A 27866-nucleotide genomic window follows, 5' to 3' on the forward strand; every position below is an offset into this window, starting at 1 on the left:
AGAGCTCATGTACCACACTGTGTCCCTGCTCCCGGGGCAGAAACTGGCCTGTTCCCAGAGTGCCTGTTCACGTGGAACGGGCTCTTCTCCCTGTGTGGAGCTGTCAAGTCACACCCTTCTTGTCAACAGCCACAGCACCCTCGCACCATCGGGACCAGCGACACCCTTGGGTGGAGTCGGCTGCCAGAGATTAAATCTGATCCTCTCCACAAGCCTCACGGTGACAGGTCACTAATGCACCGAGTTGTACCAGTGCCATGCTCTAAATTACAAGGGTAGCATCATTTACCAGAAAAAAAATGGTTTAGACCAGTTAATGTTATTCAATAACATACAGAACTCATGATAATAAGCAGTGTATCAATAGCTGAAACTAAGATAGAAAATTCACTGATGATTTCCAACTATATTCATTTCTACCATGTACACATCCCTTTTCCTAATTAGTTCCCCTCATTGGATATCCTTTCTTTCTAAATACTAGAGGGCATTCATATTCCTAGGAATGCCTGAAGGATCAGAACATGCCTCTCCCAGGAATTTGCAGTTTAAAGTTTGCAGAACTCAGGCTAAAGCCCCAATCAATTTATGGCCCCCTTTTAAGGGTAATAGAAACAAGTAATTCTGGGAGATAGGAAGAAGAAAAAAAGAAATGGAGCACTTTCAAAATAAAATACAACAAAATAAACTACTCATAGCCCTGAAAAATAATCATTCAATTTTTCAAAACTGACATGAAAAAGTACAACTCTGCAGAGAATCAATCTAAATAAGTACTAGAATGCCCTACACAGCACATACCAATACTGAAAGGATAGTAATGGAGCTCTGGGGAAACCAAGCACGCCTCTTTCACGCCAAGGAAATTAGTCCTTCTACCATTAGCCTTTACATAGGTTTTGATGTTATACCATGTGTTAATTATTTCCAAATCACAAGTGCAAACACTCACCCTGATTGGAAAATTAGCAGATTTCAAACTCAGGTAATTTACCCCTAATGAGGAACTTGTTGAACTGAATTTAACAATTAGCTCACACCCGTCGCTGGCTGGGTATGGCGAGGCTACAAGGAAACACAGAAACTCAAAAGTCACCCTTTTCAGTAATTTGCATTGAAGGATTAATATAAATTCAGAAGTTGTTTCCATGCTATTTTGAGCTCCTTCTTTGGTTCTTAAGGCAGTGATTTTTAAAGAGTGATAGAGGAGGTGGTGCTGCTTATACTGAATAGTTCTCCCTTGTTTTCTAACCTTCCCCCTCTAGATCAGTTCCTTTGGGTGCCTTTTGTTACTTACTAAGCCTCTGCAAAATGGATTTCACAGCCTTAAGAGTTAAAATTATGATTTATTGGTCAACATACACACAGTGTAGGCAGAGCTAACAAGCTAAAGTGTTCACCACCCCTGATAAGGCACCTGAGCAGCCCTGGCTGGCTGAGCTGCCTTCAAAGATTGGCTTCTGTGCTACTTGGAAAGGGCTGATGGTTGACAGGGCGCAGCTGCCATTCTTGGGCTACTTGGTTTTGTTCCTGTAGGATTTCATATGCTTTTTGTGGTTTGTTTTTTGTTGTTTTTTTTTCTCATTGAGAACCCTTGAGCTGCTAATTATCCCTGTGTCAACACTCTGGCCTTTGCCAGGAATCTTACCTTTCTCTTTGTGGCCTGCAGAGAATCTCTCAGCACTTCCTCACAGCTTAGCAGTTCTCCAAGGTGCCTGAACCAGTTTCAGCTTGTATCAAAACTACTCCTAAGTTCCCAGATGGCATCTGTGATATGATGCCTCAGTCTTTAGGAAGGAATCCGACACTTTTCAGGTGCTAAATTGCATTGAAGAAAACAAAAGTAATTTTATCTTACCAAGAGTGCTGTGACCCTACTGGCAAAATGGATGCTGGGCAAAGAGGAGTTAACAAATGTGGCCTATTTGTAGCTGTGAAGGGAAGAGACACCCACAAATAAAAGAGGATTTTCTCTCCCTAAAACTGATCAGAACTGTCCAAAACATTGCCAGAATTTGTCTGATTTCTCCAATAAAGCTATAAAAGTTACTCAATAAAATCTTCTTCCCACTTTTCAATGCACTTGCTGCAGTAGTGTTTTCTTTTCCTTGTTTGAAGAACAATGAAGAATGCTCTGAGACTTCAAGCTGCCTCAGCAGCATGTCAATTGCTTATTTGTCAGTAAGTGCCATCAGTATAGGTGTAACACACTTCTTTTGAATGTAGAGAAATGGGGGAAAAAAAAGAGAAAAAGAATACTCTGCAAAAATAGGTTCTGAGCCCTTTCAATGTACTGCTTTGATTGTCTTCATGTTGTCAGGCAGCACAATGTATAGACATAATTCTCCAGATTTCCCTGTCTTGGTTCTCTTTTGCTAAAACAAAGATCATCCTGCTAATTCAGCCAACTGTTAGAAGCACCTAGTTAACACTTTTTAAGGGATCTACAGCAGTAAAAAAGCCAGAAAATTATCTATCCCTCTTCCCTCACACATGGTGTCTTTAAGATAGTCATCCACTTTACCTGGGAGCTCAGGAGATGCAAGCAGATTCAAGAGCTGCCCTGTGGGAACATATGAATGGCTGTCTGCCAAAGCTGCAGTCAGACTTTTTTCAACAGGGTAATGAAGGCAAGTGCAATGCATTGAGTAGGTGGAGTTGTAACAGACCTATCCTATAGCATTTGCATCAGCTGCATAGCAAGTGGCTGCTCTCTTCTTCTTTCTTATCCACAAGTCTTCTTCTGGGCTTCCCTACTGCTTGCACTAAATCTACCTGGTCCCTAATTTGTCCTATTTACCACTGTTCATATTCCAATAGTGTTACCTAACTTCTTGCCCTACTCCAGCTCTGAGAACCATGGGATCACAACTGTTGGTTAAAACTTGGTTGTAATAACGCCAAGGTCATGGGTTCATTCCCCTATGTGGGCCATTGACTTAAGAGTTGGACTCGATGATCCTTGTGGGTCCCTTCCAACTCAGAATAGTCTGTGATCATCTGTTGTTGTTTTTTTTCCCCCTTGGTCTCTCTTTAGAAACAAACATTGCATAGAAAGTAGTTTCTCTAGGTCTGGCATGTCTACACCCTTGTTCCTCCTCCCTGAGCAGTACTTGGGTTTTTTCTCTCTTGAGCAGGGAAAATGAGACAGGGGCAAGTGTGAGGGTGCAGGAGTAGACAGGACAGTTGGAGGGTAGGATGTAGGGATACAAAGGTCTGAAACTCATTCTTTAGATATTAAGTCATGAGGCCTTTGCTGCTGAAACATGAGAAATACAAAGGCTTCCCACTGCAAGGAGGTCTGCTGGGGGAACCTCTTCAAAGTTCCAACACTGCCTGTGGTGCAGCCACCAGGAGCCCACACCATGGTCCTCTGGAACAGGAGGATTTCAGTCAGTGTTGCTTTAAAAATAATAGCTTGAAGGACAGATGCAAAAGAAGAGCACTGAGCAGCTCCTGCAGCATTACAAGGTGCTAGAGCTCATTCTGCCACCTCATGCATGGGTTGTTCACGCTACATTCCCCTACATGACACTCCAGGAGACCTCATGGTCAGTGTTCACACTCCTGCCTGCACCTTTAGCACATGGACACCCAAAACGTGACTCATCTTTTCCCATGCCCTCATGTATCATTTCTGAATGCCTGAAGCCTCTTAACCCTCAATCACACACCTCTGTGTATGTTTATCTTTGTTTACTGTTGTTAATCACAAGTGACACTGATAAAGTCACCTTTACCCTTCCTCACACAATCCCAAGCAAATATGGTGTAAAGGTTAGCACTGGCTTTAACACTCGTCATTTACAACAGCTGTATAAGAGAGTTGCGAAACTTTATCTTCTAGCTTTTGTTAACTGTTTTCTAATTCTTTAATCACAAACACGTCGTTGAAAGTGAATTTTTTTCACTGACCTGAAAGGGATCGTTATCAGAACTGAGACTGGAGGAATTTCCGGCTTTCAGTTTTTGTTTTTCCATACTCAGACTGCCTAAGGTCCAGCTTGGAGGTGGTGATTTACAATGTTTTGATTTCAAGAGTGCCTGAATGAAGGCATTGCAGAGGCCACCTGCTGCCCCTGGCCATTAGCTCCCAGGCACCTACCTAGAAACCCATCTTGATTAGGCAGGATACGGCTCTTGGTCTGAGCCAGATGAGGACAAGAAATTCTTAATTAAAGAAAAAAAAAAAGAAGACCATTGTAGCAATAAGACCCACACATTCTGCTTCATTCACATAACCTGTAACTCAGGAAAGCTCTTAGCCATGTATTTAAGAAAATGTGTGTCCAATTTTGCTCTGAAAAGTGATGTTTGGAGTGAGATGCCCATGACTGTACATAGTAAAAAGATTTGCTGCCAATTCTGATGTCTGCTTGTCAATCACCACAGTACATTCCATTGCTGAGGTGTGTCAGATGAAGGTCACAACAAAAATTATGTAACTACCCAAAATCATAACAACTAGTGATACCTGTGGCTAAATCAGGCCCATACTGATGCTTACAAGCCATATTTACCAGGCACTCAGAGACACGACAGATACCAGACCAACAGCAATGAGTGAAGGCAAGTTCTAGCCAGGTGGGGGTTGGTCTCTTCTCCCAGGCACTCAGCAATAGGATAAGGGGGCACGATGGGCTCAAGCTCTGCCAGGGGAAATTGAAGTTGGAGATCAGAAAAAAATTATTTCCAGAGAGAGTAATCAGGCATTGGAATGGGCTGCCCAGAGAGGGGGTGGATTCCCCATTCCTGGAGGTTTGTAAACTGAGATTGGATGTGGCACTGAGTGCCATGATCTGGTAAAGGGACTGGAGTTGGACCGAGGGTTGGACTTGATGATCTGGGAGGTCTTTTCCAACCCAATCGATTCTATGAGTGAAGAATTGCTGTGCCCCAGCACTGCCTTCTGTGTACCTACAGACACCACTTCTCCATATGCTCCACCTGCTTTCCAATGCACTCTCCATACTACACATGTGGATCTGCTTTTCCACACCACAAATGCCACCCATCAAGGCATGTCTCTTGCAGAACAGCTACAGAAAACACAGAGATGCCTTACCAACTCAAAATATTTTATTTTCCAATTTCAAAGCTGATTGAACTTACAGCCAAATGTTCCCAATGCTGCTGTTAAATTCAGTATTGCTCTACAAGCCTGTGTGTGTAACTGTGGCCTAGACTACACTGATATGAAGCAATATTAGCATATTCTAATAGCCATAATGTTAAAATACATTAAGAAGATTTCTCACATTAAGAATATGTTAGCTGATCCCAGTTAATTCTAATGCACACACTCTAATGCAGAGTGAAAATTTTCACATAAATTATTTTTCAAGGGAAAGCATGCAGTCTCTCCAATTAATGCAGTTCAAAAATCTGTATTAATTTCCCAGACTGCTTCTGCTTAGAAGAAAAGGTTAAATAAAAAAATTGCTTCAACCACTTCAAAACAAAAATAATTCAAGTTTTCTACTATAATGGAATCCTTCAATTGTTAAAGAAAATATTAATTCTGACCTCAATCAGAAGAGTTTGTTTAATTCAGTCCCACTTTCTACTGCCAGTTGGTTCACTAGTTGTTTTCAGAGTATTTCATTTCTCACTAATTCTCAAACTGAATAGAATTTTTTAACTCAATGTAAGCCAAAAATAAAATCTCACTATCTGTTGGACTGGGTCCAGAGGAGAGCCACAAAAATGACCATAGGGCTGGAGTCCCTCACCCCATGAGGCTGAGAGAGATGGGAGTGTTCAGCTTGGAGAAGAGAAGGCTCTGGGGAGATCTTATTATGGCCTTCCAGTACCTAAAGGGAACTATGAGAAAGACTGGGACAGACTTTTTAGGAGGACCTGCTGCAACAGGACAAAGGGTAATGGTTTTAAATTGCAAGAGTGTAGACTTAGAATAGACTCAAGAGTGAATTTTTTTGCAATGAGAGTGATAAAACACTGGAATGAGTGGCCCAGAGAGGCAGTTTCCATCCCTGGAAACATTCAAGGTCAGGTTGGATGGAGCTCTGAGCAACCTGATGTAGTTGAAGATGCCCCTGCTCATTGCAGGGGGATTGGACAACATGACCTTTAAAGATCCCTTCCAACCCAAAGTATACTATGATTCTACCTGCCTAGCTTGGCTCTGATAAGCTGTATTTGATACAATATATGTAAAAGATGTTATTAAAATCTTTTACAGCATTTTTCCAACCTACATATGGAACCAGCATTCTTGCTGCATGGATTTTGTATTTCCCTCTAGGGATCAGACTGCGTGAGGATGGACAAGGGCTCATGTGCAGTGCTGCACCTCCTGTCCCAACAAACAGAATATCCAAATGCATACTGAACACACCATCATTTTATAAATTATAGTGAGCTAAACCAATGCAATTAGGTTCATCCAAAAATATCAGGATCATTTGCAAAAAGTAATAAAAGGTTTATGCTGAACACAGCAATGGTTGCAAACTGGAAAGGTCCTGTAACACTTCAAGTCCTACTGGATGCTTGGGAGGGTCAGATTTGGGATGAAGAAGATGGGGAGGTAAGAATTTTTTGGAGTACATTCCACAGAATCATGAAATTGTTTAGGTTGGAAAAGATTTTTAAGATCATCAAGTCCAACAGTTAACCCAGCATTGCCAAGTCCACCACTAAACCATGTCCCCAGTTGCCATGTCTATGTATCTTTTAAATACCTCCAGGAATGCTGACTCCACTGCTTCCCTGTGCAGCCTGTTTCAATGCTAGGCAACCCTTTCTAGGAAGAAATTTTTCCTAATATTCAACTCAAACATCTCCTGACACAACTTGGGGTCATTTCCTCTCATCCTACCCCTTGTCGTTTGACAGAAGAGAACGACTCTCACCTCACTCCAACCTCCTTTCACAGGTAGCTGTAGGAGTGATAGGGTCACTCCTGAACCTCCTTTTCTCCAGGCTAAGCACTGCCAGCTCCCTTAGCCACTCCTCAGAGTTGTGCTCCAGACTCTTCACCAGCTTTGTTGCCCTTCTCTGGACATGCTCCAGCACTTCAATGTCCTTATAGTGAGGGGCCCAGACCTGGACAGAGCACTCAAAGTGTGGCCTCAGCAGTACAGGGGGACAGTCCCTGGTCCTGCTGGCCACAACATTGCTCATGCAGGCCAGGATGCCATTGCCCTTCTTGGCCACCCAGGCACACTGACATGTTCAGATGGCTGTCAACCAGCACCCCCAACATTCCTTTCAATGATTCTCATCCTCACAGACACTTTTAGCACAAGGATCCTGAGGATCATAATTCCCATTTTCCAAGCAGAGAACCAAAGCACCATGTAACATCTCAGACCAGGGACAGAAGATATCCCCGATTCTAACTCCGACTTTCTTCTTCCAGACCAGAGACAGAGAACCTGCCATCCCTAGGGGGAACATCTGTCGGTGACATATTTGCAAACAGTAATTGTGTATTGACCAACTTTGGAGCTGAATTGCCAAGGAATGTAAAAAGTCTTGCCCTTAAAAGATCATCATTTCTGTAGGTAGAGAGCCCACACAGGTTTGGGGATTTCAGAGCAAACACATGCAACTGTATTTACTGATCAGAATTAGCTACGGTGAACGCATGATAATCTCTTGTAATGGAGAAAGGATGGAAAAATATTGTGTTGGACATTTGACAGCAATCCAGGGTGAAATTAGATTTTTAAAAGTAAAAAAAAAGATGAACAAGAATGACTCTGGATTAACTCTAAATTATACCCATTCTAATAGCTAAAAAATAAAAATAAAATCAAATCACATTGTGAGACAGTTTGGCACCATCAAGTGCTCAGTAACAGCATAAAAGTACATGGTATAAAATCTTACTAAATTATATGGTATGAAAACACTCACACCATGTGTACATCTGTGGAGAATCAACAGGATTAATTTTCCACTGCTGGTCCTTTCAGTTCTACAGCTCACAGGCATTTATGTCAGAAGTTGTTCTGACATGGACAGTGGCTATTTGCAGTGCAAGAATGCACAAATTCCTGAGCTGAGCTTCCAGCTCCTGCAGAACAGGAGGGCTTCTAAAACTTTGGCAATCCATCTTCAGCTGCACCATTCAGGATAATCTTAGCAGTCTGCTTCTTGTCCCCAGCTTCTTCATCCATACACTCTGGAGGCTCCAGGTCATGGTATTTTCTCCTGTAGAACACCCTTGAGATTACAGTTATCAGAAACATTTCCATGATGAGGAGCTGCTGGGCTATATCTAAAAAGAAGGAAAAAAAAAGGAGGTAAAGAAAAGCTCCCAAAAGGCCAAAAGGGAGAGGATTACTGTCAGACTCAAAATGAATACCTGTCTTATTAATTTTCACCTGTGCAAAGGGAACAAACTTTACCATCCTGTCCCCATAACAGAGGGTCTCTCACACTCAGCAATAACACCAGTTACAGAATTCCAGTATTGCCCATCAATAAGCATGCACAAAACCCAAGAGAATTAACAGCAATTATGCATGTTGATTTCTTTTCCTCTCATTTGTGATTCCAGCTCTTCTCATTAACAAGTTTTTTTCCACGACTATCACAGCTATAACCTTTTATCCTTGCTTTTTAAGTAAAAACTGAGATTCTCCAAAAGCTAATGATCCCAGGAAATAAGCACTTTGAGAAAACACCAGATATTGCAGTTAGCAACTCTAGACTGGCACCTTCATAAGTAAATGAAGAACATTCTTCCCAAAAAAAACTTACATGATCCTCTTGCTGTAGAGGAGAGTGGTGGTGCACAGGGAATGATTCTCTGTGTGGCCAACACGTTGATAATGGCAGTCTGCAGGTGGTTGAGAATGACAATAAACTGCACCAGAAAGACAAAACAAATGCCTCAGCTACCAGAAAAGGGTTTACAGTCCACACAACAATTCTGCTTTCATAACAGAACCTCTTTTGCCTCATTCAAACTTTCTTGCTCTCCCCCTCCTCCCATCTGCCAGCAGGCTGCCTGCCATTCTGCAGAATTCATCTTAAGGTCAGGATGATAATGCTCTGAATATGAGTATTAAATTAAACCTCAATTTGAAAAGTGCTTCTTAGCCCTTCACTGGGGAGGGACAATGTACACAGACCTCCCAAATGGGATTTCAAATAATACTGAGCTCTGAACAACAGGTGAAAATGTTTTGAAAACTGCTTGTTAATTTGACCTATAAGCTTATGCTGCCCCTTAACAGAGGAAGGACTCAAAGAATGTTTTTTCTGTCCTCTTTTTGCCACAGCAGGGAGACATCACAATCCCCAGGTTTTATGTGACTGGTTTCTTTGCAGAAAGTATGAAGAACTCTTTGCAGCTTGAGTTCAGCAGCCATCACTTGTGCATCATATCATGTGCTATTCCTCGAGCGAGACCTTTTCCACCGTGGAGACATCAAAGTATCTCTGTGGCTGCCTTAGTATAAACCCTCACATTAACAGAGTTTGCCACCCTAAGCCTGAATTCACCCTGACACAGCTCTGCAGGTGTGACCACCTGTTATAAGTGCTTAATAATTTACTTAATAGAGACTTGAGTGCACCAGCCTTTCTGTATGTCCTGTTCAAGAAGGATGCACATCCAAGGATTCTGCTGTACTCTTTTCAGGGTGATGTGGAAGAGGGTGGCCTTGTTCCTGTGCTTTTTCAATCTAACATATCTGGCTCTATTCCTTACTATTTAATGATTCCCAGATGGTATTTTCATTATTATCTAACTATGAAGTGCAGAATGGACAAGAAAATACTGTTAAAACAGAATATTGTGGCCTGCTGAAACAGTTCAAACAACAGCCACCCACACAATGCTACATATCCTCTCCTAATTTTTAGAGAAACACACTAGCACTTTAATGTTGCATTTTGGGATGCCACATCTACAAAGCTTCCTTCAAGTCCCACAGAAGGTGCTGTTGTGATTTCAGTGGTATAAAGATAAACAGATTTTCTGTGGCTTTCATATCTCCGGCACTCCTGAGAGACTAGAGGTAAATTGGCTCAGGATGAAACTGAACAGTAGCCAAGGAAAGTGCTTCAAAGGGATGCAGTTTTAATCAGGTAAAAATATGCCTTTGCACAGTCTATTTAATGAGAGAAAATATTATAACTTTTCAACAAAGGACCAAGAACCAGAGAGACAGTATTGCATCAGCAGTTAAAGGAAATTCTTAACTGAAATATTAAACTTCTCACCTGATAAAGAGCAAACTTTGGGATAATGTTCTTACAAGTGAGGAGAATCCTAACTTTTCGAAACATGATTCCAACAGCCCACAGAGCAATAAGGGTGAGGACACCCATGAAGCAGCTAATCCACAGCGCAGGCCCCTTGGGAGATAACTGAGAAGCAAATAAAACATGAGTACCTTACAGAACTTTATTTTGCATTTTACTGTTTCCAGTAAGAAGCTGTGAACTGGATGATCCAGATGTTCCAGTGCTTGTTTCTGTCTCCATGAAAGCTGGTGGCAGCAGCAGCTGCTGGGCTTTGCATGGGGGAAACTGCACAGAACCAACTGGAGTGTTGGCTCATGCTCTCACCCATCAGGCACCAACATGGAAATCTGCTCAGCCTGGGAAGGTACCCAGAGACACAACCCCTCAATCTGACCTCAGCAGCACCTGGCAATGCTCAACAGTTCATGACAGCATATTCAGCATGACATCTTAAGATGGATCATTTATTTTACACCATAAAACAACAAAAACATATTAATTTTGATCCAATTTGTGTAAGAGGTGTAAAATTATTATCAGTTACAGACTTCATTATCTTGCAAGTTACACAGGACAAAGCAGAAGTACAGTACTACCTTGCCAACTTTGCAGATATGAAAATCACCATGATTTGCAGAAAAACATAAATTAGGCTTCCTGTTTACACATGCTAGTAACATACACTTTTTTCTTAAGGCTGTACCTCTCAAAACACAGGGCAGATACATCCCACAGGGCAATGTGCAGTCCTGCTATTCTACCCATACAAACTGGGAAATGTATTGGAGTATTATCTGATGCCAAACACACCCTGATGCCTTGTTTCTTTTCAAGAAAAGCCTGGGAGAAGGCAGACATCATATGCTTCAGGATCACAACAGAATACTCACTTTGAAGTGCTCTCAGATTTCACAGTTCAGTTGTAGGCTAAGACAGTAACACCTCTAAAACCTATGGATTTTGTGGAATACTTCTGATGAGAATATTTACTTACGTTGTAAAGGACGTAATTGCCATTACTCCAAAGCACTATTGATAAAAATATGAGCACAGGTCGAAAGACAGCAAACTGAAAGGTTCCCACCTTCAGCCAGAAGAGGGTTTGCCTGGCCAGAAAATAAAAATAAAAAAAAATCAGATAGGCCAAGACCTTATTAGCAACCTTAATAACATTTTTGGATACTGTCAACTGCAAAACTTTTCCACTTCTGTAGCATGTGGCTGAAATCTCGGGAGGAACAGCTTCAAGATTAGAAAATCTTTCCAAGAATTTTCCAGTGTTTAAAGTCTCTACAAAAATAGTACTTTTCCTGCTCTGCAGCAAGTACATACTAAGCAAAGCTGGGCAAAACGTGATGTCTTTCTCTGCCCTGAAGCTCACAGGGAGCCAGTAGCAGCATGTCCGGTTTCTGATCAGTAATGCCATTTGCTCTTGCCTTGTTGCATTACTGTTTCAGTTCTCTGATGAAATTGGGCAATTCAGCCTTCCTGTTCAGACACTTCCTAGTCCTGTGGTAGATCAAGAAAGGGAATCATACAGACCCAGGTGAGAGGACTGGTAGTTTTTCACTGTGTCATGAACAGTACCATGTAAGCATCTGGTTTTGCTCCTCTGTAGTCTAACAGATGAAAGGAACTGTCTTTCATTTGGCAAACTGCACAAGGCCAACAGGACAGCTCAGGATTTCCTCACCTCTGTCAGTATAAGCTGGGTCCAGAACACAGTCCATACACAGTAACAATCTGAACAGGCAGCATCAAAGGCCAGCAGGAAAGGGGCAGATGAACTTGTTAACAGAGGTAATGAAAGCTGACTGACCTGAAATCTCCTTCAGTCCCCACAGGACAAGCTGCAGCTGCTACAGCTGGCTCATGTTTTAGTCTGCTCCTGTGTATTATTTCCCAGACTGTCAGTGTTGTCATCACTGTAGCTCCTTGGGCCCTTGAGACTGCCATGAGAGATGCCTCAGCAGACAACAATTCAGCTGCCATTTGTATGCTACAGGATATAGCCATGAACCAGGAATTACAGGACTTGCTCAGTGAATACAGCTTGTAACCACAAGATTATGAACAGCACAAACCATGTGCAAAAAGACCTGCAACGAGCCAGCCATACAGTTCATGCCTTTTAAAAGATTTATTATTTCCAAAGGACTTTAAAGAATAATAAATATGACAAATACTAAAGTCATTGCAACACCCCAAGCTGTTTCCCTTGTCAGTGTGGGTCTGTCTTCATTGACCATCAGATTTCTTCTGCCACATCCCTCCCCACTGCACTGCTTGTCACCTTGCCTTGTCAGCACCTTGTTATTTTTCCCAGGACTGCCTGATAGTATTATTTTGTAAAAGAACAAATCCCTCCCTTGGAGCAGCTCCCTGTTCACCCCTAAGATACCTGTCAGAGGAATATGAGACTGAATTTTCTCTGGTATAACTTGCTCATATTTAAAAACCAACAACAACAAAAAAGACACCCTGCAATGGGAAAAGGCTGGAAGTTAGAAGGAGAGAGCAGATGGGTTTCCCAATACTACAGACACCAGAGAAGCAATAAAGCCTTCTGCAGATCAAAAAGTCTTTTTTTCTTAAACAGACAGCTGTCCTTCCTCCCAGCAGTAGTAAGCACTTCTAGGTCCTGAAATGAGTCCATATTAGCTGACATCCTCCTGCACAAGCTGTCACTGGACTGACCAACCAGGTGAGGCATAGTAGAGGGTCCTCTCCCAAGCTCCCAGTTACCACAACCAGAGGGTGACAGACACAGGAATCAAAACAAATAAAGGAAGATTTTTTTGGTTCATTTACTACCTCTTGTTCTTGGTACCACCTCCATGTAAATATTTACTAATATTTTACTCCATTAAAATAAAATTATGGAAACAAACATATAATTCTAATATCAAATGAGGATGTTTAAGGAAGAATCATTACAGTAAAAAAGAAGAGTTTTTTAAAATGCATCAGAAACCACTATGCTGTGTTCTGTTTAATGCTTTCTTTTAACAAATCATAAAGTCCCCAAGGTCCCTCTGACATGAAAGTCCACACCCTCATAGAATAGTCTGTCTTATATGTTCAGTCCTTCAGATTTTGCTTATAAAGAGAGAAACAGTCGCCAGTAGGAAAGCCCTGGGAAATACATGAGGCTTCCAGGCTGTGAAATAGTGTGTAAAGAACAGGGTGAACTGAGACAGAGGAGGAGCCCCATCAGGCAAGGTTTATGTTACAGCATATTGGCTTCTGTAGGTGCATCTGTCTATCCTTATCCCACTGCTTGAAGATGCTTTAATACTAAGCTCAGTAGAAGAAAACATTTGCTTTTGCCTCACCAGACACTGTCATTTCACTGAGATCAAAGCTTGCCAGAAATCACATCTACCTTTTGTTGTAAAAATTATTTTAACCTGAAGTAGTTTAAAAATCAAAATCAGAATGAAACATTTCAATTTTATCAAAGCGAAAGAAATTTTCTATCATTACAGTTTTCATTTGACAATTCTGCTTGTGAAAAATACCCAATTTGAAGACATTTCTTCCCTTTTGGAATGCAAAGAAACTGAAATCTCAATTATTTGGTTTTCTAGAATAGGAATTCCAACTCCCACAATCCTCTGAACTATAGAAACAGAATTAATTAGTGGTAGTGTACAGCCCCCAAATGATGATGAGCTTGAGACTGACTTTCGGGAAGTGGAGGAGGCCCTTTGCTGTAAGCCTGGCGTTGCCAAATTGGCTGAATTCCCACAGTCGTCTTCAAGCTGGGAAATCTTAAAGGGCAACTCACCTAGTGATGGGCACACGGGGGAGGCAAAGGCAGCAGCAGCAGCAGGGGCCGGTGCTGATGGTGAAGCGACCATTTTCAAACCGCCTGAGGAGCAGCTTTTGACCTCCGCACTCTTTAATCATCATCAGCAGGAACTTGTGGATAACTATGGCAAAAAATCTAGGAGAGGAAGAGAATTCCAGCTTGAACTTGCTTGTGTGTCTCTCATATGCCTGCACAGGCCAGTGCTGCCTTCTGTACAGGGTTTTTATTTTTACAGCTTATGCTGTGCAATCAACAAAAGTTCTAGCACTATCTGTAAAAGAAACTTCCAACTTTCCTTCAACTTGGAGGACAAGAACAGCACTAACCTCACTGAAAGAGGAATAACCGAAGCCCAGAGCAGCAGTGGAATTACCCAAAGCCACACTGGCAGCTGGTGGCAGAGTCAGTATTAAAGCACAGGCTTTTCTAGCCCAAGACATGGCTTCATTTTTCCATAAGTTATCTAGTCCTGACTGGTCCAAACTTTTTAGACTTCCTCCTCAAACACAGCTTCCAAACATGGCTGGGTTCATATATACAGCTGTCATTGAATGTGCTGGCCCAGTCGGGGTGTGGTTCCTCTGCAGAAAAGCTGATCCAAGCACCGACTGCTTCAACCTCACCTCTGCCTCCTTCCTCACTTGCACGTTCTCAACCCTGCCCAGGAACTGATTAATAGAAATCCAACAAAACAAAAGAGGTCCTTCTCTGCTGCACAGCCTGCACCTTTGGCAAGGGAGGAGGGGGAATTCAAACACACTTCAAGTACCATGGGACTGGATCCTTGGAAGTTTCTGGCAATCTGCTCTACCTGCATGAACTGTTGCACGTTAATAGTGTTCCCTGCTCCAGGGATTTCCCTCCACTTTCACTCAACTCTTTCGGTAAATGCAGTGTGACCTGGAGTAAGACACCACATGAAAGTCTGTGATACTGTCTTGGAGTGTGTTCCAAAGTCATCCAGACATATGGAGTGGTCAAGGCCACAGCGTCCCCCGACCTGGTTCTGCCCACTGGGGCTGTGCTATTGCACCTACAAATCAGGAACCACATTTCTCCCATCCTCGCTGTGCATGCCAGAGCTGTCATGCTTGTACAGAAAGTGCTTTTATCAGGAAAACTGTGGAACATTGGAACATTTTTACATTGATATACTCATCAGAGGTTCACTTGCCATCATTAATAATAGACCTCCATGGCTTATCATTAGTAAAAGTGCAGGGAGTAAGTCGTAGGTCAGACTCTCATTCCACACGACATACAGAGAGAGAAAGACAGAGTCCTGCTTCAAAGTGACTGTCAATCCAAAGGATCAATTACATGCAAGTCACAGGTCCTTCATGCTGATGTTCCCACACCAGGGGACTGCAGCACTGGGAACTGTTTCAGCATTTTCCACCTCCCAGAAAGGAACTACCAAGAGATTTCAACTCAAACGAAAAATTACTGAATTGTTAAATTAACAAAATTACTGTGTTACCAAGAGCAGCAGAATCTTTAAAGGGAAGAAATTCAGGGTTTGGGCAACACCGAGAAACAAGGAGAATACTCACATTGCTGCTGTGAAATCTGTAAACATTGTTGAGCGAGGAATCCACATGCCAATGCATGAGGTAGTAGAGATCACCTACAGAGAAAGCAAAGAGGGTTGTACAAAGGGCAGAGAAAAAGCAGGTTTATGTGGATTTTTTGGGAAACCCTGTTTTCAACATTCAATTTGATCTCATTCCCATACTAACTTACTGGAGCTGCAGCATTAATCCAAATTATAATTGATCTTTTGGAGGAGGGGGTTTTCCTGTAGATGTAGACTGCCTCCTCTATAAACACCAGAATGGCAATCAGTGTCATCAGAGTCAAGGTGGCAAAGAGAAATATCCCTGGTAGGTCAAGGCCTGCAGAGAGAGAAAAGAAAACTGACAGTTCTGATTTATTTTGTAAGTATCTCAAACATTAATGTGAGACACCGTCTCTGAGGGGCTTCTTTGCCCTAGTCCTACAAAGACTTGCACTCATCCTTAGTTACACAGGCAGACCATTGACTCCACAGAGCAATTCAAATACTTAAGTTCATGACTAAATCTTTCCAGGATCTATAGACAGCATATAGGAAGAATACACTTTAATGTTCTCAAAGCATTATGCAATAGTCGCCTTCAGAAAGGTGGAATTACGGGACAAATGTCCTTAGATGAATGTAAATATGTACCTGCATACAAAGAGACACATAATACATAATGTAAATAAATACAGTAAATACAAATTCTGGGAACTTTTCCAGGCAGGTTACAAGCAAACCTGTTCACTCAGTATTAGTTCTTTGATTCCATTGTATGTCAACAGGTGTGTTACATGTAACTTCCTCAGGCAGGTAAATTTACTAGAGGTTTGGTGGAAATTTATGGCACAAAAACAAAGTAAGGAAAAGCCTTTGTTATACCAAGCCTGAGATGAAATTTGATATCCTCACCAAAATCTTTTTTTAATTCTCCCTTAATGCTGAGTATGGGTATCAACATTTACCCACATGTGATGAGTTTTATGTCTCCATTGACACTGGGTATGGATATCAACTTTTACCCACGGCTGTTGGTTGAGGTGCATTTTTTCCCAAGGGAGTTGTTTCCAAAGACAGAAGAAAGCACTGAAGTGAAGTCATGCTTAATTTAGGGGAAGTTCATGCTCATCACTGGTATGAAGTCCTCCTGGGGCTGCAGCCTATCTGAAGGCAACGAGAGCCTCTGCCGCAGCCTCTTGAACTTAACTTTCTTCAAAACCCCTGGCACTTCCAGACGTGGCTGCAGGCGGAGCAGTGCACGTCTTAGTGGACATTTCCACACCTCGGACCTCACCGGAGGGAGCCTGAGATTCGGCACAGCTCTGTGTGCCGGTTCAGCGCTCGTGGTGCCCGGCGCCCACGCTGTTCCCTGACACCCCACCCGCAGTCCCCACGCCCTGCCCCGAAACCAGAGACAGCTCTGGCCCTGGCAGGAGGATCGACCGGGCCGGGAGCCTGCCAGCTTCCCTCCACCCGGGGATTTCCTCGCCGGGAAGAACGGCGGCGAGGCAGGCAGGGACAGCGCCAGGGAAAGGCACTGGCAGGGGCAGGGATAGGGACAGGGATGGGGACAGGGGCACGGCCAGGGCAGGGCAGGGCCATCCCCCGCCATCCCCCGCGGGTGGGTGCTGAGGGCACGGGCGGGCAGGGGCCGCTCACGGGTGTCTGACTGGGCACCCCTTCTCCTCACGCCTCCGCACTTACTCCGGAGAAGCTCCTCGGCGTAGGGTGGCTGGCTGGCGCCGCAGGACGGGTGCAGGGTCGCGTTGGTCTCGGCGTCCATGGCGGCGCCGGGGTCGGTGCTGCCCGTGCCCCTCGCCGGTCCCGGGGCGTGCGGGAGCGGCGATGCTCGGCGCGGTCCCCGACCCGGTTAATGATTGTCCCGGAGCGGGGCGGGCGCCGCAGGGACCGGCCCCCGCTGCCTCCTGGCGCCCGGCGGGGCGGGCAGTACCGGGGCAACGCGGCCACCCCGCTCCCGCTCCTGCCCCGTCTGCGAGGGGACACGGCCCCGCTGTCCCCCGCGTCTCTGCCTGGCCTCGCTGGCGGGGTCCATCCAGCCCGCCCCCCGGCCACATCCTCGCAGTCCCAGGCTGTCAGGGCTCTGGAGCCGGGTGCCAGCAGCCGTAGACGGGACGGGGATCGGCCCGGGAGGGGGCTGGATCCAAAGAGCCGGGACCGCCTTCGCCCCCGGAGCCGGGACCGGCCTCGCCCCAGCCCCGGGGCACTGGCGGAAAGCTGCTCAGTCAGTGGGGCAGATGTTCGGAGGACTTCCCATGGAGCCCTTCACAAAGACTTCCCCATCATCTTGCCTAAAGCAAGGTGAGAATTTGAGGGAGAGCACACTGAGGGCAGGAATACACCGAGGGATTCTCCACTTTTCCACGTTTCCCCTGCTGGAAGGGTCCTTTATGTAGCCTGAGCCTTTTCAGGCTGTTTCCAGGAAAAGGGAATGAGTGATGAAATGATGGGGTTTGGTGACCCACGGAGTTGTTCTGGCTTGTTGAACTGAAAATTGGCTGCAAGTAGCAGCAGTGGATGGATGGTTACAGACCAGGTGACAAAGACACACTGTGACAGTAAACACCAAGTGGTGTCCAGGGGAAGGAGGACAACCCTAACTATCTATGCAGTGATGAGCAATTGTCACTCCAGAAAAAGATCTTGGGGGCACAGTGGATAGTCCTCAGAGATGACAGCCAAAGTATCAGCATGGAGCAAAATGAAAAGGACTGTGAGGAATTAGTGGATAAAGAAGGGAAGGCACAAACCAGCTAAAAAAACATATGAAGGCCTCCCTCTGCCATGGTGGTATTCCAGAAAGTTGAACAAAAGTGGGGAATTGGAGAATTTAGGGACCGTGGGACATTTTCAGGCTCCATGAGCCCTTGTGGTCAAGGCTGCCATCTAGCAGTTTTCCCAGAATTCCCAAAGGTTTTATGGGAAGGACAGGCTGGACACTGAAACACTGCCAACAAGAACACAGGGATGCAGAACAGAACTGAACTGCTGTCTAAAACCAGCAGGTACTCAACCAAGAGAAAGATCCCTTCCAGAGTGGTAGGATTTGGCAGCAAGACAGACAAGGCTACTGACAGCCTGTTCTGTTACCGTTAAGAGGCCTTGGTTGCAGATCAAAGTCAATTATTTCGAGTCCTCCTTGGCATTGCTGTCATTGTTTCCACTGCATTGAGAGCTGAAGAGGAGAGCTGAAGAGGGATGAAGCAGTAACCAGCCTTTAGAATGTGGTGTCTGCTCAATTTTCAGTCTGCCCTGGGTATCCTCCATCCACATCTGCTGCTGCCCAGCTGCAGAAAGATACAGGCAAAATTCTCGAAACACCATTCCAGCTTATTTCCTATTTCAAAGTCTGTGTACTTATCCTGGAGAAACAGTTTCCAGTAGAGGAAGAAAAAAACCTTAATAGACCATGCATTTTCTACCCAGTTTACTTGATTTTTTTAAAATCAATCTATTTGCAGTTGACCACATAATCCAGGATGTGACCAGAAGCTCGTTAGGATTGCTGCCATGAAAAGATGGCCTAAGGCCTTTGGAGGTTCTTCCTGAGCAGACACAACAGGATTCCCATCTGCTGCTATTTTGTTTGCTTGCTCCTTGTATTCCCTGAAAGCTAAAAATAAAAATCCCTTACCTGTGAATCCCTTTTTTTTAAAATAAGACAGATTTGGCAATGCTTTTGTTAAAGAAATTCACACACTGAGTACAAGAATGACAAAACTCATGGCTATTTTACTATATTTCAAAGAAATCCAGAGTCTGCTTTGACTTAAGAATTCCTTGAAGAACCCACACAATAACAGCTTTGAATTTGATGATCATATTTAAGCAATTCAGTAATACCAGTTTGGAACAAATACTGCAGCATACACTGCATGGCATCCAAGGGTTTCTTGTCTCAAACAAATAGAAAATTAACAGGTTGAAGTTGAGAGGTTAAGGATTGATTCTCACCTGTTGTTGTAGAGATCCATCCAACTCTTTTCTTCTGTTGGAGTCTCTTGCACAGAATAGAGTCTAAAAAGAAAGCCACAGACCTACTGTGATTCCTTTTTGTTAGAAACAGCATTTGCCACCTTTGGGTCAAACACTGGATCCTCTTCCTTGAAAGCTGCCATACATCTGGGCAAAGCATGCCTCACCTCTCCCTCACATTCTAGGCTATGTCTTGGCAATGACATGTGCCTGATGGTGCTTAAAATTAATAAATCAAACTGAAGAATGTGCCACAATCCCTCAGTTACCACAGCTGGAGGTCTGCTGTTCTGGGCACACTTTCTTAGCCCAGACCCTTCAGCAGTGCCATCTCTGTGCTGGCTTCTGAGCCAAATGCTGGGTCTCTACACCAACAGCAAATCCTTTAAATCCCCAGGAGATTAAATATGTTTTGCTCCCAGCTTCACTACCCCATTTTTTTGTTTAACCTTTTAGTTCAATATATTATATTTTCCACAAACACTGCCCATCTTCTGCAGCAGAAAAGGCTTTATAAATGGATCACCTATCCATTTAGATGCATCAAGAGATTTTCACAGTTCCTCAGAATAAAAACCACCTGTGAATGCAATTCTCTGCCTCTGTCGTCCAGGGGCTTTTGAGTACTTTGTGGATCAGCCCCTTCCAGACACTGCAGAGCTCAGATTTCTTTCTTCTCAAGAAATGTGCCCCTTTGCTTCTACTAGTGTGCTCATCATTTAAAGGGCACTGTGGATGTTTATCTGTCTTCCATTTTCATGATGACTCTCATTTTCATCTGCCTCCCTTCAGGGGTACCTGGGCCCTCTGAGCTCTGTGGAGCAGGATGCCTGTTGTGATCATTGCCCCATGGTGTGCAGCCCATCGTGGTTTCCCCCTGAAGGAGGAGCACTGGCCTTCAGAAGGTGACACAGCCCCATGTTGGTGTGCTAAGCCTATAAAGACAAATCCTGATGTCATCCCTGGTTCAGAAGGCGAACAGCAGGACATCCTGCAGGCTATCTTGCAGGACAAACTCTAAAAGCTCTGTTTCACAGGATACATAGGATGGACTATTGTAGTTTGGTTGTAGGAAGTCTAGGAGGCATCAGCATCATGAGTGCAGATGGGAAAGACAGATGGGAAATGCAGTTCCTTTCACAGAATCATTTAGCTTGGAAAAGACCTTTAAGATCATTGAGTCCAACCACAAACCCAACACTGCAGTCCCAAGGCAAGGTTAACTTATCTCCTGGCAGGCTGCACAACTTCAAGACATATTCCTTTAGTCAGTGAAAATGCACATTAATTGAAGAAGGTTCCAGCTGATTCTGCAAGGGCCCCAGCAACTTGGAACCCCAGGGACAGAAACCCATTTGTGGAGCAGCTGCACTTGCTAAGTGTAATATCAGTTAAAAAACAAGGTAGGCTTTCAAATTCAACTGTAGGAAGTAAAGGATTCGGTTTGCAGACCAACATACTCTAGGGGTACCAGAAGGAAAGGTTGTCATGCCTATCTGATTGTCTTCACACATCTGCTGACAGCCAGTTCTGGTCATAAACTGCTAATCACGTGGATATTGTCAGAGACAGATGATTTGAAATAACATCATCCCACTGCATTTGCTTAAGATAATTTGGAGACTAACTGATACAAACAGAGTGGTAAACTAATCATCCTAGAAAGAGCTTAACCCTCATTAATGGGCAGGGGTAATGATCCTTTTCAGTGACTCTGCTGGATTTGAAATGCTGCATTTGTACGTGTCCATGGTAAAGGAGGTAAAGCTTCAACATTAGCTCTGCTGGAGTGTGGACACAGGGACCACCACAGAAGTGCTTGCAACTATGAGTGTATGGAAAAAGAAGTGATCTATTCTGATACAAGAAACTTATAATGTTGGCAAAAACTTGTCTGTAGAAGTCTTTAGACTTGTGTTAATATTTCAGTACAAAAGAAAGCAACTGTTCATTCATTTTTCCCTGTAATGAGCAGAAGAAAAAAAGAAATAAAAATAAATAAAGGAATATTCTCAGAGAGGAAATTAAATATGAAATATCAGTGGAAATTCATTCTAATTGATGATTTAAAATAATGCCAAAACCTGACTTAGTTATTTCCCTCTCAGGAAGAGAGGTAGCTCTGGCTCCCTTTAGAATAAGTCTAGATTCCCTCTGTGCTCTGCCAAAATCATAGAATCATAGAATCATAGAATCGATTGGGTTGGAAAAGACCTCCAAGATCATCGAGTCCAACCCTTGGTCCAACTCTAGTCCCTTTACCAGATCATGGCACTCAGTGCCACGGCCAATCTGCGTTTAAAAATCTCCAGGGATGGTGAATCCACCCCCTCTCTGGGCAGCCCATTCCAAGGCCTGAGCACTCTCTCTGCAAATAATTTTTTTCTGATCTTGGACTTAAATTTCCCCTGGCAGAGCTTGAGCCCATCGTGCCCCCTTGTCCTATTGCTGAGTGCCTGGGAGAAGAGACCAGCCCCCACCTGGCCAGAACTTCCCTTCAGGTAGTTCTAGACAGTGCTGAGGTCACCTCTGAGCCTCCTCTTCTCCAGGCTAAACAACCCCAGCTCCCTCAGCCTCTCCCCACAGCACTTGTGCTCCAGTCCCTTCACCAGCCTTGTTGGTCTTCTCTGGACTCACTCCAGCACCTCAATATCCTTTCTGAACTGAGGGGCCCAGAACTGAACACAACACTCAAGGTGTGGCCTCACCAACGCAGAGTACAGGGGAAGGATCACTGCCCTGGGCCTGCTGGCCACACTATTTTTGATACAGGACAGGATCCCATTGGCCTTCTTGGCCACCTGGGCACACTGTTGACTCATGTTGAGCTTCCTGTCAATTAGTACCCCAAGGTCCCTTTCTGCCTGGCTGCTCTCCAGCCACTCTGTGCCCAGCCTGGAGCGCTGCAGGGGGTTGTTGTGGCCAAAGGGCAGGACCTGCACTTGGCCTTGTTGAACTTCATCCCATTGGAATCAGCCCATCTCTCAAGTCTATCCAGGTCCCTCTGCAGAGCCCTCCTGCCTTCCAGCAGGTCGACACTCCCTCCCAGCTTGGTGTCATCAGATGAAGTTAGGCTTTAGTCAAGCATGAAGTACTAGTGTAAAACTCAGAGGAAAAAACCTGAGTGAAATTACAGAGAAGAAAAATCAACTTTTTGAGCTATTTCCTGAGGGTGGAGTTATGTTCATCGAGTTCAGGACAACCAGAAAAATTTGTGCTAGAAAAATAAATCATCAATTTTCAGTGCCATAGGGCACTGTAGATACATACATAGGGGACATCTCTCACAAGTTTGGATACCCAGTGAGCTAAGGAAAGTCAGCTTAAAATTGTTCATCTTTCACTGGTATGTGTATGTTTAATAATGAAATTTATTCCTGTTTTTCACATATAGCATAATATACAATTGACTTTAGATGCAAATTTCCACTATAAATCCACTGACTTTTCATCTACTGCCAGTAGTAAACTACCTGTTTCAGGAGTGGTGGCTCATTAATGTAAGAGGAGGAACATCTGTATCCCTGTAAAACAAATTAGTAATGGGATTTGCTTGGTATTCAGATCCTGGCAACAACTATAAAAATAAAGAAATACAATGACTACAATGAAATAAATTAAGATAACAAAACTAAATTGTAATTTTAGTGCTTATTCAGGTGGACAAATTTCTACATGAAAAAGACTATCACCTGTGCCAGAAGCTTTGCATCTGTACTCCTAAGAGGAAAGCTTAGACAAAGACTGTTATCAGTAGAGAAGCAATAAAAGAGAAGAGAGAGAGAGGTTTCATTAAATCAGAAGGTAACAGGTTTGATTTTATCTTATTTCCAAAGCATCAAATCAGTCCCTGGCAGTCAGTATAGGGGAGAAATATAAAGACAAATAATCAAACTATTGTTTTTGTGATATATTGTTACACTTTCCTCCAGATATGTAATTATTTGCCTTGTCTTACCTTTTTTTTAAGTAAGTTACAAGCAATTGCATGTGCTAGTAGAACAACAGAAAGGAAATCCACAGAATTTTATAGTAGAACAAAGAGCTGAAAGAACCTCATAAAATTAGGACCCCGAATTGGTGATAAGGAGGGCAGCCAACAATCAGCATCCTGAGGGAGAATAGAGGCAGGGAGTGCATTTCCCCCACCATTTCTCTGATAAAGTACACATATTTGATTGCAGAGCTTTTCAGCAAGGGAGGTTTTTCCCCAAAGGAGTGTTGATGAGCAGTAAGATAAATACCCCTTGAGGACCAAGTAAATGCCACTTTGAGAGCTTCTCATATGTGTCCAAGGGCACTGATGGGCAAAGACAAATCTCACAGATCTTGAGCATCAAAAGGAATAGATAAGGATTGAGAAGTTCTGTCCTTATGGTGAATTTCTGTAGATTTTCTCATTCCAGTACTGATTTATAACCCCCAACTTCTAGAAGAGGGCTGGCAAGAATTTTGAGGTTTTGTGTCAAAAATGCCAGTTCATCTGCAGGAAGGCTTCTGATAAGAGGGGTGATTTTTTAAAAGATTTATTGACAAGAAACTAATTTTAACTTTGGTTTATGTTGACATTTCCTACAGGAATTGTTCTGCATCTGCTGTTCAAAGCAGATTTTGAAATATGAAACATTTTGAAAATCATTAATATAAAAAAGTAATGGAAAACAAAATTAAATGGTTCAAAATGAAACACACACAAAGTCATTGATTTATTTTTTTTGTTTATGGAAGTTTCTGCTTTTCAGTTCAATTCAGGACACCAGACCTTAAGAAAAACTAAGGACCTCTTTATGGAAGAGGGTGTGCAGAGCCAAGATGACTCTGCCTGAGATCATGTTTTACAGCAGTTTTCTGGAGGGGAGAGCGAGAGTATTTTCAGAAGTTACTGATGTTAGTCTGACTGGAAGCATCTCAGGCACACTGCCCTTCATGACTCAGCCTGCTTTTTTCACAACAGTCAGGTGCTGGGCAGGACAGATCATGCATTTTTCACACAGGTCATAACATGACAGAAATGTTTTCTGCTCTTTCTGTGTTGCTTTTACTGGGAAGGGGAAAAAAACAAAAAGGCAAAACCAGAACATGCACACACAACAGTAAAACTAATTATAATAATATTATTAAAATATAGTAATATAATTTAAAACCCAAAACGGAGCACACTCCAAAACTAGAGGTATTTTGTTTTGTGTACCAAGCAGGACACCTACTAGCAAGTAAGGAGAAAGGAGCAAACATGTATGAATGCAAAACATCAGCAGTGTGGTTTTAGTCCCCATGGCAGTGAGACTGCCTGTGCCAGTAGCCTGGGCAGGGGTGAAATCCTGCACTATCTACATCCCAAATCAGTGCTACAGGCTGAAACTGTACTTGTTACCTTTATATAAACACAGCTTATGGGATACTGCAGCTCATAAACTTTTTTCCCTGTTAGTAATTAATAGAAATTACATTGTGAAAGTTACAAGTCAGGAAGAAAGATGTTTTCAGTTTGGTGCTGTTTGAAAGCTACTTCACTTCTATAGCTATTGCTACATGCATGGGAAATTCATGGTTTAAAAACATTGAAAAGCCATAGGCAATGTCTGAGTTTGTGATGAGCTGTGAAGGTGAAAGAAGAGCACAAGCACTCTGCAAATGGCATTCAATTATGGATTTTTTCCTGTAGTTCATACGCAAACGGAGCCAAATGGAGAGGTGAATAGATTTGCTGGAGAAGCAAGAGCATCTGGAGCAGAGTTTGATTGAAAAGGAAACACAAACCCCTTCAAATAAACATTAGGCACATGTTTGTGCCTCAAGGTTACACTGTCTGCAGAGGAAAACTGGAAATTAGCCTTCAGACAAACACCTAAAGTGGTCAGGAATAACTGCATGTTCTGACATGTTATGAAATAATACAGAGGTCATAATAACCCAGAAAATCATGAAACTGTTAGCACGAGTGAGAGACTGTGTGTCTGTCTCTCCTTTGTGCATGTGGTGCCTGTACCTCTGACCCATGTGTGCTGGGGAAATGAGCCCCAGACACAAAATTACAAACCCAGGGGCAGGTCTTTCCTTGAGCCTGGGGGTGGCTGCCCCTCGAGGACTTACACATCTTCCTAAATTGTTTGCTTTTGAAAAAAAAAACCAAATCCTGAAACATTAACTTGAAAAAGACCCTTTGGCTTCTTTTGTGTGCCCCTGGACATTTTTGCAGCACCTGACAACTTCTTGCAACCTGTGAGGGGTTTCCCTTTCCAAAGTTGGTGTTTTGTGTACTTGCACTGCCGCCCCCAGTGGTTTCTGCTGACCCTTCCTCAGGTCACAGAGACAGGCAGGAGCAGCTCAGGCTGCCAGAGGGAAGCAAGGCATTGAGGAATTGTGCAAGGGCCTTCCCAAGGGGATGGCCAATTTTTGTGTTTTCAAGTATATAACAGCTAAATACTCATATTGTGCTGATATTGCCTTGATATTGAATAACCTCTACCACTCTGGGGGTTTATGGTACTGTTCTCCTAAAATGTTCTGCTTCCTTTTCATCTTCATTTGGACAGAAACAAGGGTATTGTGAATATAGTGAAGGAGATTCCCAATAGCTGTGATATCTTTTTGGTTTGGGCAAGAACTTCTTTCATCCTATTGTAGAAGTCAAGCAACCTCTTTCATGTCTGCAGTTGCAGAACTGCCCTTGCTTGCAGGGCAGAGCAGTGGAAAGGTCCCTCCAGAGATGGATGCAGAAGGACAAGAAACATTAATATGTTTTTTGATCATGCCACAAGAAGAAAAGTGAGTTCTTCTGATATTTTTCTTATTTGAAAGTGTATTCTCTTTCAATAATTCTTTAAAAATTACCCACTGAATTCAAATGTGTAGCTTTTCTGGGCAGAGCTGTTATGATTTATTCCAAAGTATAGGGTTAAAAGCCTTGTTTGCAGAGGGACTGCATAACTTTTATCTGGTATTTGTAATAGCCAAGAGACTGGTTCAGATCAGTTTACTTCTTGAGCATAATGACCCACAAATTACTATAAATATTCACATCCTCTCAGTAGTTGTCACACCATCTTAGCAGCTGTCAGGAGGTACAGCTAGGAATTTGTGTCTGTCCAAAGAGGAAAATGGAGTGTGGAGTAATACAAAAAATCATCACCAAATAATTGTAAGAATAAGTTCACACTAGCACTAAAAATAAACAGAGAGCATCACTGTGTGAGTATATATTGATATTTAGAAGTTTCATTTTCTGTGCACTTCTGCCCCCTCAAACCTCTGAATGGAATCTGATAGTCATGATTTCATTTCTGGTGCTTCAAAAAAACATGCTACAAAAATCCCTCCTTCTCCTAATGCAGCTCTGCCTAAGCAGCACTGCCATACTCCTGAGAGCCTTAACTCTCATGATCCATTGATATGAAAGATGATATTTGTAGCAAGTTTGCAAAGACTTGCCAGAGATTAAAAGCAGTTTGAAGTGGAATAAGTGTAATGAGTATTGTCACCTACTATGTACATATCTCAATTTTATCTGAGTGCAATTTACTTCTACTCCCCTGCTTCATCTCACTTACTTCAAAGTGTTAATTTATCATCCTCTTCCATCTGGAGTAAACACATACAGGACACAGGCACACACCATAGTCATCCTTGTGAGGGCTCCAGTTCTCAGAAGACTGAAGAGCAGGACTTTCAGGACACCACTCCTGGCTTATCTCAGGAGGTGTTTCTTTGGCAAAAGCTCAATACCAATTTCATTAGATGAAACTCAGAGCCCATCTTTCCATAAGGAAGCAAAAGCAGCATCTTCCAGCAGACAGTTTGGAAGGTCCTAATTGTGTCTTTCAAGCTAAGATAGAAATTCCTGCTCCAAATGTCAGATTTTTGGTACTCCTGCACTTCCAGAAGGTCCCTACTGATCTGCTGGAAGACTGGGATTAAAAAGATACATTGCAGTGACTCAGCTTTGGGTGGGGTCACCTTGCACAGCCCACAGGTTGTGTAAGGGCAGGTTGATCCACCCCAGACAAGGCCTGGCAGCCCATCCCGGTCCAGGTGCCAGTGCAACGTGTGGCAGCAAAGTGGCATCAGCTGAACACAGACAGGATCTAGCCTGGCAGGAGGATGTTATCCCATGCAAGGCAGCACCCAGTGCTTGTAATTTTATGAACAGCTACTCTGGCACTTACATAGAAAACTTGAGAAGGAGAGGAAGGCTGGGGCTGAAGAGAAGGAGAAATCCATGTGATGTTTCTGGTAAGAAGTGGGACCTCAACTGTGCAGGACTTGCTTTGGACT

The 27866-nt window shown here is 43.3% G+C and overlaps 1 protein-coding gene across 3 annotated transcripts; it reads right to left on the minus strand.

Moving 5' to 3' along the window:
* Window positions 1-436: 436 nt before the first annotated feature.
* On the minus strand, window positions 437-27485 carry LOC139668705 (organic solute transporter subunit alpha-like). 3 transcript variants are annotated; one of them, XM_071548657.1, is made up of 10 exons: window positions 27143-27485; window positions 19572-19634; window positions 18708-18904; window positions 15785-15936; window positions 15595-15668; window positions 14018-14176; window positions 11222-11333; window positions 10204-10350; window positions 8734-8839; window positions 437-8248 (listed from the first exon to the last, which is right to left on the minus strand). In XM_071548657.1, the coding sequence occupies exons 4-10, from the start codon at window positions 15890-15892 to the stop codon at window positions 8064-8066; spliced, it is 891 nt and encodes a 296-aa protein (XP_071404758.1). In that variant the 5' UTR covers window positions 15893-15936; window positions 18708-18904; window positions 19572-19634; window positions 27143-27485; the 3' UTR covers window positions 437-8063. The 3 variants fall into 3 exon arrangements, with proteins under 3 accessions (XP_071404758.1, XP_071404658.1, XP_071404845.1); XM_071548557.1 differs by having other exon boundaries at window positions 17304-18904; XM_071548744.1 differs by lacking the exons at window positions 18708-18904; window positions 19572-19634.
* Between the last annotated feature and the right edge of the window lie 381 nt (window positions 27486-27866).

Source organism: Pithys albifrons, chromosome 1 (genome assembly GCF_047495875.1).
Source record: "Pithys albifrons albifrons isolate INPA30051 chromosome 1, PitAlb_v1, whole genome shotgun sequence".
Lineage (NCBI taxonomy): Eukaryota > Metazoa > Chordata > Aves > Passeriformes > Thamnophilidae > Pithys > Pithys albifrons.

Coding starts and splice junctions, on each gene's coding strand:
- LOC139668705 (XM_071548557.1), bottom strand. CDS start 17,382: ATGGACGCCGAGACCAACGCGACCCTGCACCCGTCCTGCGGCGCCAGC. Junction 15,937..17,303: donor CGCCGAGGAGCTTCTCCGGA/GTAAGTGCGGAG, acceptor CTCTCTCTGCAG/GCCTTGACCTACCAGGGATA. Junction 14,177..15,594: donor ACAGATTTCACAGCAGCAAT/GTGAGTATTCTC, acceptor TTCCTCTCCTAG/ATTTTTTGCCATAGTTATCC.